Source organism: Mustela nivalis, assembly GCF_964662115.1.
Source record: "Mustela nivalis genome assembly, chromosome: 5".
Taxonomy (NCBI): Eukaryota; Metazoa; Chordata; class Mammalia; order Carnivora; family Mustelidae; genus Mustela; species Mustela nivalis.
In genome coordinates, this window is record NC_139024.1 from 8,883,096 (window position 1) to 8,895,896 (window position 12,801).

A 12,801-nucleotide genomic window follows, 5' to 3' on the forward strand; every position below is an offset into this window, starting at 1 on the left:
CAAATATATGTCCAGCCACATGTTTTTAAATACCCTCTTCCTCTACGGAGTTCTAATAATTGTTGGAAGACATCAGCCAGCTTCCTCTACTTTATCTCGTGAGCAACTGTCATGTTCTCCAATTACTAAGTAAATCATGATTCCCAATGCTTAGTGACTAGAACAAGGGAAAAATACACAGGGCTTTTATAAATTGTGATAACAGAATTTTGATCATCAGTCACTGCCATTCAGAGCCAAAATATATAGAATGTTCAACTGTGATATGTCCCTAGGGTGGGGAGAAAAAACAGGGAAAAGTCGGCACTGTAAATACAAACATCTAATCTAATAAACTGACACGAAACACGACACTCAGCTCCTCGGAAGTTCCCTCCGCAGGCAAGGAGAGCATCAGGCACCAGGCAAAGTCTGGAGAGATGAATGGGGCAGCCGGGAAGTCATGCTCTTTAAAGGACCGCACCTGCCAACCGTTTATGCCCGTGGGCAACTCTTCCATCCTTACCAGCAGGATGAAGTCTAACCATCAGACGAAGAGAGTAGAGGAGCAAAATCAAATGTGGAAACAAGAGATCTCCAACTACTCAATGAACTCGACTTCCTGGGCTTTCCTTCCTGGTGGTGGTGACCGTTTCAGCCAGTCTAGCTTGGCATGCTGCACAGCCTGTAACCCTTGGGACCAAAAGCATCCATGTCCAGGGCAGGACAGGGATGGTGCCGGCTTCAGACGGGAAGGAGGTCAGAGCTGAGAATTCAGCAGTGAATCAAACCACAACCCCCGACAGTCAGCCAAGACTAGCCGAGCCGAGCCAGACACCAATGCACGGATCCACAATCACGAAAGGAAAGCTCAGTGGAGGAAAGGGGAGGGTGGAGACACCTGAGTAAACCACTGTCCTCCTCCAGCCCTGATTTCAGAACCTCTGCAGTGAATTAAAATATCCGTCTGCTGGCGCTGGGTCCTGTAACTGCATATCCCAGTTGACGATTTGTGAAGCTCAAGCAGGAGCTTTTCTGGCAGCGGAGCTCTGGACGCAGACTTCGCGCGTCACCAGCCCATCTCTGAGTAAAGAATAGAAGGATAAAAACACCACTGTCCTAGACCATATGTCAAAATGCATGTTTTTTGCATGGGAGGCTCTGTTTCCTTTGAGAATAGATTTGAGCTGGATCTCCCAATCCTTGCTGAATCAGCCATTCCTAAGCAATGGTTCCCTAATATCCTTCCCAAAGGCTCCCTGTCCACACCAACCCCGAGATACAAAAAGGGGTACCATCTGTTGCTCTTATCGACGAAGGCGAGCGGACTTTGCAGTGGCCGCACCTGCTCGTCTCTGTCCTCGTTAGGGCCAACGTAGGGTAGCTTGACTCACAGTAACCAGAGGAAACATATTGTTATTTCTTCCCAGGTGATTAATCAGAATCTGGCTATGAAAGATTCTTGAAACATTTTCTGAGCTCAGCAATAGGCTAATGCTTTTACATTCTTCAGAATCGAGACTTGCTTCCTTAAAACTTGTTCAATCAGGGGCACCTGGATGGCTCAGTCGGTTAAGTGTTTGCCCTCAGCTCTGTCATGACCTCAGGGTCCTGGGATTGAGCCCGCAGTCCTGCTCTCTGCTCAGCAGGGAGTCTGCTGCTCATTCTCCCTTTGCCCTTCCTACTCGTGCTTGCCTCCCAAATGAGTAAATTTTAAAAACCTTTAAAAAACATTTTCAATCAATTGACAAATACATCTTGGAAAGCAAAAGCCTCGGGTTTGTGGAGACAGCAGAAGCTCCGGGATCAGGACAGCTGAATCTGGCATCTGACCTTCCGTTGACGCTGTGCTAAGATCGCTCCCATAAATGCCAAGCCCGCGGCACAGAGCCAGCTCTAACTACACTCCCGGAGGTCCTGGCATCCATTCTCATAGCCTTGAACTCTGCTCATGCTGTCCTTTCAGCAGCAAACAAGAAGTAACTGTTGAAAAGCACTTTGCAAACCCCAGCATACAAATGTTGAATGATACAATGAACGGATGACCGGAGCAGAAAGAGCCTTTGACCTGTTACTCTCAGAGCAAGCAGTGAGCCAAACAGCCTGCTGGAATGCAGTTTTACTTTGCATCGAAATTACTTGCATCTGCGGACGGACAGTTAACAGTAACACATGCCCCCTAACAGCTAACCATAACCACGCCTTATGCTCTTCAAAAAGTCAACATCATGTCCCTAGAGTTGCTTAATGTATTTTCCACCATTTCAAGGGACAAGAGGTGGAAAACTGGTCTGCAGAGATGGGGTTCTGGAAATGCCTCCGGAGGTGCCTCTCCCCGGGGTAGATCTGCTCTCCAGCCCATGTCCTGACGGCCAGGAAGCCTCAGGAGGTCCCTGAGGGCCCATCAAACGAACAAGTTGACAAAAGTCCAAATGAAGAAGCTGAATATTATAAAAGTGAGACCCACCTAACGGCTTTGTGCTAGCCTGTCCACCTGTTGGGTAATTCCCAGCTGGAGGAGTCTGAGGCGAGCCTATGGTGGGATTTTCTCAGTGTATTTTTACTTCAAATAATCTCACATCTAAGACGGTTTTTAGTTACAAAGCAGAACAGTGATGTTTTTTCCTGCCAGCTCAGTTGATCTGCTTTCAACGTTTTTACAGGAAAAAAAAGATTGACCGTAGTGATTAAATCCTTGGTAACTAGGGGAGGACTCAGAGAATCAAGATGAAGATAAAGAAAAGATCGCATCAAGCTGCTGCCACCCCTTCTTGCAAAATGGTTGTAGCTCTCCCTCAGCTGACCTCAGAGAGAAGACCGGTGCCCCCTGTGTGAATTCACAGCGCCAAGCCTGACTGGGGCTCATGGCAGGGGCCAGAGAATCCATGTGGGTTGGTAAATGAATAAAAAGCCTTGTGGGGAGCCCCTGAGAACTGTAGGGAGAGGCTGGAATCCTGCTGGGCTGTGCACTGAGATCTAACGTGTGTGGGCCCTTCTAAGCACGTGGAGTGGGGGTCACGGACTCAGGCACCAGGTAGAGACTATAAAAGAGGGAAGCAGGCTGTGTGCAGACGATAGGGAGGGGTGAGGACTGTGGTGAGTTGGAGACCCCGCAGTCAGTTTTAAGGCATTGAAATGATAAATATTAGACTTCAGGCCAAAGACACATGACCTGTCGGCAGGCTGTTGGGCATGTGTTTGTGACTCTTGGTTTATTACATCATATTGACAAAAGTGAGAAAAATTGCTGCACTTGAGGCCTCGACAAAGAATCGGGTTAGAGACCGCACATTGCCCTGTTCCTAGAGATCTAAGAAGGGCCCCCCCAACCCACCGCCATAGGGACCACAGGAAGGGTGAGAAACAAGGAGTCTGTGCTTGTTGGCAATTCCTCAGCCCAAAGAGACAACTGAGAGCCTCTGACAAAACGCCGAAGGTGTCTCAGGACACGCAGCAGTCGGGGAAATGGGGAACGTTTTAGAGAGTACTTTGTCCTCAAAAGCCACCTGAGACCCATGTCTAAGAGAAGGAGACAGAAAAACAGAAGGAGAAACCAGGCTGACATGAACAGACATCAGACTAGAATAAAGACAAATCTGGCAAAAAAAAAAGAGAGAGAGAGAGGTGGGGGGAGAGAGAACAGTCTGCCAGGAAGCAGTAGCAGAATGGAGAGGCCGGAAAGCTGAATGAGTGAGCTGACCCAGCAGACGCGCTTTTCTGGAACATGAACAGAAAAGTAAAAGATGTCAGATGTTGGAGACAGAGAACAACTAAAGCTAACCTACGCATTAAAAGTTACCCTCTAAGAAGCTAGGGCAGGGGGTATAAAACACGGTCAGGGGCCTCACAGCTGACTGACGAAAATGTTACCGAGTCAAAAACCAAGCAGACCTTCACCTCCCACCCATTGGGGGGCTACTAGCAAAAACAAAGCAAAACAAAACAACCTGAAAAGACCAAGTGTTGACGAGAACGTAAGGGAAATGGTTGCTGTGTGCGCCGCCGGTGGGATCATTAAATAGTGTGCTACTATGGGAAACGGGATGAAAAAATTAAACATCTAAGTATCACACGAGCCATCAATTCCACTTCTGGGTCTATCTCCAAAAGAACGGTCTCTTCTGTACAACCATGTTCACAACAGCACCATTCACAATAGCCAAAGGCTAGAATTCATCCAAGTGTCCATCAAGGAACCAACAGACAAACAAAATGTGACACAGACACATGACAGAATAAGCACCTTGAATACACAGCCTTAAAAAGTGAGGGAACTTGCGGTAACCTACAACGTTCTGCTCAGTGAAATGAGCCGATCGTAAAAAGACAAAGACTGCATGATTCTCCTGATCTGAGCAGCTAGAATCTGCAAATTCTGAAATAGAATGCTGGTTCCCAGCGGAAGGAAGAAATAGTTGTTTAACTGGTATAAAGTTTCAGTTTTGCGAGATGGAAAAGTTCCAGAGATGGACGGTGGTGAGGGCTGCTTGAAGGTGTGGACAGACTTGCCTCTAAACTGTAGAGTGAAAAAGAGCTAAGATAGTAAATTTTATGTTATATGTATTTTATCACAATTAAAGTTTGTAAAAATTTTTTTAAGATTTGCTATTTGAGAGAGAGAGAGAGAGGGCACAGGGGAGAGAGGCTGAGGGAGAGAGAAAGTCTCAAGCAGACTCCATGCTCAGCGTGGAGACCCACGTGGAGCCAGATCCCATGACCCTGAGGTCATGACCCGAGCCTTTAGAGAAGCCAGACGTTTAAACAAGTGCACCACCCAGACACCCCTAAATATATATATACATACATATACATACATATATATACACATATACACATACATATATATACATACATATATATGTATGTGTATGTATGTGTGTATATATATATACACATACAGAGGGGAGAGAAAGATTTTTTTTTAAGACAAGGAAATCCAGGGGATGGGGGCTCAAAGGGACTTTATTCCTTAAAACCAACATAGAAGACCTCACAACCAGACATGGATGAGAAACCGTTTTTAATTACAAGGCTACGGGGGAAGAAAAGCCAGTGTTTGTAACACATAAAAACCAGATGATCACTAAAAGAAATAAAAATAAAATAAATAAAATATATAAATAAATATATATAATATATAATATATAAATAAAATATAATATATAATATATAAATAAAATAAAATAAATAAAATAAAAATAGCTTCAGATGTCTCTGTCATATTAAATTCCAAAGGACAATGAGAACACGTTTCCTGAACTTTGAGATGAAAAGGTTGAGACCTAAGGTTTTACTCATGAGCAAAGGTTATGGAGGAAAACCTTAAATTTGCAATGACTCAGATCTTATGCCACCCACATGCTCTTCTGGGGGCAAAAAAGTCCTTCAAGAGGCACTTCAGTTAATTGAAAAATGAATCAAAATAAAGAACTTGCAAATTGGGAAATCACGGCCTCAAAAGATGGGCAATGAGCGCTCAGATGTGTTAAACCTTAGAGTTGGTTTAATAATTGTAAACTATAATCGTAAAACTATGCAGGTGACACGAGTAATCACGGAGGGAGATGTCCTAGGACATAAAAGGAGTAATTTATATAACAATATAAATATTTCAAGACGACGAAATGAGTAACGTTTGTAAACATTTCTGTCTCTATGAATTTCTGACTCTACCCTGGGTGCATCATGTAAGTAGAATCATACATTTTTCCTTCTGCCTTACTTCACTTAACATAGTGTTTGTGAAGTTCATCCCTGTTTGCGCAGGTATTAAATCTCATTCTTTGTCGTGGCTGAGTGACGTTGCGCAGGTATTAAATCTCATTCTTTGTCGTGGCTGAGTGACGTTGCACGCACGTATGTATCACATTCTGTTTACGCACTCATCACTTAACAGACAAAGGGTTGTCCTGTGACTGTTGTGAATAAGGCTGCGGTGAACACTGGTTTATTGTGGGAGTGTTCGAAAGCTACAAGGTTTTGTCATAAACCACTATGCAGAGGCGCGTTGACGGCAACCGTCATCGAAACATCCAACTCTTGGTTTTGGTTCGGGTCATGGCCTCGGGGTCCTGGGACCCAGCCCTGAGTCGGGCTCCACGCTCAGCATCTCATCTCGGCGTCTGCGGGAGATTCTCTCTCCCTCTCCCTCTGCCCCTCCCACTTGAGCTCGCTCCCTCTCTCTCTAAAATAAATAAACAAATCTTAAAAAAAAAAAAAAACCTTAATATCTTCATTTTGTTATTTCAGGTGGCAAAAGGCCAGGGAGGAAGCAGGGCCCGCCAGGCTCCCCGCGTCACTGAAGGGGCCCATGGCTCCAGGCCACTCACCCCCTGGGGGCCACACGGCTCCTCACATCACTGTGGCCTCCCGGCCAAGCCTCGCTTCCCTGACTACGCAGCCTCAGAGAGGACAACCAGGCCGCTGGCTGCGGGAGAGGAGGAGCTGCCCTTGAAAGGGGCCCAAAGCAGGATCACAAGTGAACAGCGCTTCGCCGGCAGCGAGCGCCCAGCCCCCCCGGGGCCACCTCCATCCCGGCTGCTGCCTCTCAGAGGTTGATGAGAAAGAAATGACCTTTCTTCCCACCCAGGCAGAATGGTTCCCAGGGGGTGCCCGAGGCCAGGCAGAGCCCCCCGCCTCCTGACAGGGCGGCAGCTGGCCTGCTGTGTCCACACGGGCCTGCCAGCAGCCTCAGCCCACTTACCCGGATTGGTTCCCAGCTGGGAAACTGTTTACACACTGCCAGGCAAGTGGTACATCATAATTCTATATTATATGTATTAATAAAAAAAAATATATATATATATACTAATATACTAGTATAGTATATTAGTTCTTAGGATCTGTCAACATTTTAAAACTTATTTATTTTTTAATTTTAAGTAGGCTCCAGGACCAACATGGGGCTTGAGCTCACGACCCTGAGAAGGAAAATCACATGTCCTCCGGGCTGAGCCAGCCAGCTGCCCTAGGGTCTATCGACATTTATGAGAAGATTCAAACTTTAAATACATTTCCCAAATCAAACTGAAAATTAACCCAGATGGGCTTAACATGTCAGATTATATGGTGCATAGAATGTTCCTTCTTCCTTTCCTAAGCATTAGGCAACGTGAACCTACCACCTCTAGATTGTGGAGCCTTAAACACAAAGTGACCATTTCAGAGGTGGCAAAACCTGTGCTTGGAGGATTCTGTTCAAGGTAACAGTTTCACTGCCTTGTTAGGAGGTTTTTACAGTTTCGAAAAGGGAAGGAAAGGAATAGCTGATTTCTTATCTGATGACTTCATTTCTGTAGTTACAAAAGCACTGTCCGTATGGGTAGCAAAGTGCATAATAGAATTAGGCAGATGTGTTTCTTTCCTTTTAAAGAAGCACCTTTGTTAATTTCTTAAAAGAGTCATCAAGTGTAAGGTTGAGTCTTAGAAAGATATCACAAAATCGAATCCCATCATCACCAAAGCATCCCAAAGACAGAAGGCATTTCAGAGGAGTAGAACATGCTGAGGTCAGCTTTCACATTAGCTAGAAATCCATGGGCAACTTTCTTTGAACAAAACTGTCTGTTCTTAACTATCTGCACTAGTGGAACAGGGCAGGAGATGAATCATCAAAAACCACTCAAGCCACACGATTTCTCTCTGGCGTTGGGATGCACTTTTGTCTCTCTATGGACATGGGCATGGCATTGTGGACATTCCTCTGAAAACGTGACTTCGAAGGAACTACAAGCCCGTCCGGGATCCCTCCATCTGCCAGGACCCTTATTTCTAGCTCAGAGTGTTAACTAAGGCAGCACCTCTCTACTGTGCAAAGCGCCAGCTCAGGAAAGCAGACTTCTCGTGCTGGCCTTGCCCTCAGGGCGAAAAATTTCCGCTGAGCTGAGTGTGGTGACAATGTCAAGTCTGAACAAGAGCGTTAATGAGGCGGAAGGCTTACTAACCTCAAAGAAAGGTTTTAGAAGCAAGGCCTGTGTGACGAATCATGTACTGATGGCAGAAGAAATTTCAGCTTCAAAAAAAGGAATGATACTCAAATTATTGTGAAAGCATTCCCTCTAGTACGTACAAAATAAACTTCTCAAAAATAAACTTTTCCCAAAACTGTCCTAGACACTTCTACTTTTTTATTCTGTTTTAGTAGCACAAGGGCTTCCAAGAATACTAAATGGTCATTACTCCCATTTGGACCCAAGGATTAAAAAGAATGTCATGGGGGCGCCTGGGTGGCTCAGTGGGTTAAGCCTCTGCCTTCGGCTCAGGTCACGATTCCAAGGTCCTGGGATCAAGTCCTGCATCGAGCTCTCTGCTCGGCAGGGAGCCTGCTTCCTCCTCTCTCTCTCTCTCTCTCTGCCTGCCTCTCTGCCTACTTGTGATCTCTGTCTGTAAAAAAAAAAAAAAAAAAAAAGAAGGTCATGATCCTACATAGTTGTCATCTACCATATTCCTACAGAAAACGCTGTACATGTACCTTATGAAACAGCCAAGCTAGAAGGTGAGGACTAAAACAGATGCCATCTCCAAGTCAGAACAAAGAAAACAAAACCTTACCTTAAAGAACAAGAGGCTTTTCCCTTGTAAAGTTGGTTTCAGTGGCTAATCTCTTGAAAATGTGCACACGTATGACTATGTTACATATTTACTCAATATATTCAACTTGTGTATACTTTTTCTTGTGAAACTCACGACCATAATTTCTATCAGCAATGTTAAAAATCAGATTAGAAAAAAAATCAGGTTTTGAAATAGAAGAGAGACAGCAAAGACATGTCACTTTAACCTCGGCACCAAGCTAACATCCTTCCTCGCTGACCCCCTATACCACACCCAGCATTCAGTTCCTTTTCAATATTTCATAGAGTTATACTTTTTACTCACTTGAAGAGCAGAAGCATTTACAATAAAGACTGTAAATTATACCATTCCCATACATTTGACTTGATGGGTATGAAGTGAGGATTCAGTATTTTATCAAACAAAACATGGTATTAGGGAAATGCTGGGAGCATCAGTATGAAATTTCAAAGATTATATTTTCCAAACTCTGGGATGTCTTACTCTAAGCAGGAAACGCAATTGCTGTAAAACTTATCTTGACATGTCACGTGATTGTCAATAAAAATTATTTCACACAATGCAAAAGAGAGAGTACATCATTCTGTAATGATATCTTTACATCTAAATCCTAACCTAAAGTGTGTTTGAGCAACAACCAAAATATCCCCTTTAATAAATTCCAAAAATCTCATTTTAACCCTTCCTACTCTGCAGCAATAATTCAAACCCCAACCAGAGAACTAAGTATGTGATAATGAATGCCAAGGTTTGTATATCCATGTGTAACTGGGCACTCTTAATTTTCTCTCCATGAGCTTCCGGCAGAGTAGATCAGAGACATGTAAGCAGCCCAAGAAAGTATCCTGGGATCAACCGTACAACCTCCCACCATTTGAAATCCTCACTCTAAAATGTCTGATCTACTTATTTATAAATAGCAAACATTCCTGATGCAACAGAGAGAAAGGGCATCCCAACAAATATCTGAGACTGAAGAATGAACGATTGCTTATGGTCACGGCCAGTTACAAAGCAAGAGGAAAAGATCACAGTTTGAAAGACAAATGTCTTGAGTACCTATAATTCCTCAGCCATCTGCTTCCGGGAGGATGAGGAGGTCCTTTCTAGACACATGAAGTTGGATGCTACTGCACAGTCAATGATTTTGAAGGGAAAAAAAAATCAATGTGAATCGAAGTCATCCAGTTCAATCTGATCTTTCAAAACCAAGCAAACAAGCAAATATGAAGCTTAGTCTCCCTGACATTTCAACATGGTTGTTACCTCATCCCATGTCATCCGTGGGAATTGTCAGTACATGGGGGGGGAGGACCACTGAACCAAGAAGCAAGGACGCATTTACATCTCTTCCTCTTCTTTCCTTCTCCCAAATCACCTCTTTTGATGGCTCCTTGCTGAGGACAACACATGGCCCCTCATGACCAGAGCAACTTTCACCAACTTTGTTCTTCCAAGTCCTTCTCAACGTGTCTTTGCTTCCTGAGGTCTTTCTGCTGCTTCTCTTTTGTTCTCAATTTCGTTTTGCCTTCTGCCTTATCACTTCATGCCCAGTTCACTGCCAAGATGTTCCTGCGGATCACTGGCTGTCACCATCCCCGGGCCCCAGCCCTGCCCTACAGAACACTGGTGCACTGTGACACGGCTTCCTCTTGGCAAAGCATCTATGTTCACACCCCATTTTCCGTGGCCCAAGATTCAAGGTCTTCTGAGTGGCTTTCCTCCCTGCAGGCAGGAGAGGGCAGAGATCTAGAAGGGATGGGATTCAGGAGACCAGAGCTCTAGTCTAACTGACTTCCTGGCCTCAGGCTAACTACTTTCTGTCTCTTAGCCTCTTGTTTCACCTGTAAAATTAGGATAATAATCCTCATTGTCCTGTTTCAAGGTTTAAATGAAACGTGCAAGATAAAAAAAAAAAAAAAAAAAAAAAAAAAAAAACTCTTGCACAGAAGAGAAAGAGTCAACAAAACTAAAAGGCAATGGAATGGAATGGAAGAAGATATTTACAAGTGACATTTCAGATAAAAAAGGCGGGCATCCAAGATCTATAAATAACTTATCAAACTCAACACCCAAAAAAAACAAATGATCCAGTCAAGAAATGGGCATAAGACATGAACAGACATTTCTCTAAAGAAGACATAGGAGTGGCTAACAGACACATGAAAAAATGTTCATCATCACTAGCCATCAGGGAGATTCAAATCAAAACCACAATAAGATACCATCTTACACCAGTTAGAATGGCAAAAATTAACAAGATAGGAAACAACAAGTGTTGGCGAGGATGTGGAGAGAGGGGAACCCTCTTACATTGTTGGTGGAAATACAAGCTGGTGTAGCCACTCTGGGAAACAGTGTGGAAATTCCCCAAGAAGTTGAAAATAGAGCAACCCTATGACCCAATAATCACACCACTGGGTATTCACCCCAAAGATACAGGCATAGTAAAATGAAGGGACACTGATACCACAACGTTCAAAGCAGCAATGACCACAATAGCCAAACTGTGGAAAGAGCAAAGATATCTTTCAACAGATGAATGAATAAGAAGATGTGGTCCATATACACAATGGAATATGACTCAGCCATCAGAAAGGATGACTACCCACCATTTGCATCAACATGGGTGGAACTGGAGGGCATTATGTTGAGTGAAGTAAGTCAAGCAGAGAAAGACATTTATCATACGGTTTCACTTATTCGTGGAACATAAGGAATGGAGTGGAAGACCACAGGGAAGGGGAGGGAAAACTGAACAGGAAGAAATCAGGGAGGAAGACAAACCATGAGAGACTCTGGACTCCGAGAAACAAACTGACGTTTATAGAAGGGAGGGGGGTGGAGGGATGGGGTAACCAGGTGATGGACACTAAGGAGGGCACATGATGTGATGAGCACTGGGTGTCATATGCAACTGATGAATCACTGAACACTATGATACGTTGGCTAACTGAACACAATTTTTAAAAGAAAGAAAGAGAGGGAGGGAGGGAGGGACATGCAGTATTAAAAAAAAAAAACTAAACTCGTATCCCCATGCTGTCCTCTTTCCCTGAGGATGCCTGTCTTCCTCCCTGGCCCTGACCCTCATCCAGAAATACTCCAAATATAGATGCTCTGAAAATCGCCTTGAGCCAACTCACCCCTCTCTTGTCAGAGCTCCCAGGGACATTTAGAAGCTCTTTTTTTTTTTTTAAGATTTTATTTATTTATTTGACAGAAAGAGTGAGAGCACAAGCAGGGAGGAGAGGGAGAAGCCGGCTCCCCACTAAGCCGGGAACCTGACGCGGGACTCGATCCCAGGACCCTGTGATAGCGACCTGAGCCAAAGGCAGACACTTAACCAACTGAGTCACCCAGGTGTCCCCTTAGCAGCTCTAAGAGGAAAACTGCCTTGAAGCAGAAACCTCAAAGACATCCCGGAACCTCGACACAACTCCAGGGCCAGCACGTCCCACAGGCCTTTTTCTCTGACGGCCACAACCTGTCATTTGGTTTTGTGTTTCTAAATCACCATCCTACAGCTTCCCCTTTCCTGATTTAAAAAACCTCCTTCCCCCCTCCTGGTCCCACAACGGATCCACTTCTTCTCAAGGACCGAGTCTCAAGCTGAGGCAGCTGCAGAGAGAGGAAAGCCCCTGGGGTCCGTCCCCCACCTAGGACCCCACCCCCTGTCAGTCATGACTGTCAAGTATTCTAAAGTTCTGCCAGCCTTCTCTCTAGGATGGGGGTCCAGGGTGGACAAAACCAGAGAGAGGACAGAGGGTTGCCAAGAAAGGAGAAGGGGGTGGAATACGTGTTATCAATTATTTCGTTCTCTCCCCATATGATTTCCTGAGGCACTTCATTCCCCATAATGCAATTATCTTTGGTATTTTGAAAAGCATCCTTATTTCACAATAAGGAAGCTGGGGTTTTAGAAATCACACTTTGTGTACTTAGAGGGTAGAGTTACAACAGCGAGGTCACAATACCCTCTTGGGTACAGGTTTCAAAATGGGCTGCCTTCCCAGGAGACGGCCTCAGCCTCGTCCGTCTTCCCAGTGTGGTTTTTAGCTTACAGTGAACTATTCAAAGACAAAAAACCACCAATGCCTTTAATCCCTTACCAGGCAATGGTCACCATTTGACTTCAAATACATACAGTTGATTGAAAGGAGGGAAGGAAATCTTAAGACTTTCTAGACATTATTTGGAATTATTATCTCCTTTCTCAAGAGCCCAGGCAGCTCCCTGCAACTCCCT

At 44.5% G+C, this 12,801-nt stretch overlaps 1 protein-coding gene across 4 annotated transcripts in view; it reads right to left on the reverse strand.

The window, feature by feature from the left end:
• Positions 1-12,801, reverse strand: part of SYTL3 (synaptotagmin like 3) — a 78,271-nt gene that overhangs the window by 48,100 nt on the left and 17,370 nt on the right. The window contains exon 1 of one of the 4 annotated variants that reach the window (XM_082729541.1): positions 9,932-10,111. The exons of the other annotated variants lie outside the window; for them this stretch is intronic. Within the exon in view, the coding sequence (XP_082585667.1) occupies positions 9,932-9,975 (44 nt within the window). The 5' untranslated portion in view covers positions 9,976-10,111. Of the gene's footprint in view, positions 1-9,931; positions 10,112-12,801 lie in introns of those variants that run through there. 4 annotated transcript variants of the gene reach the window in all.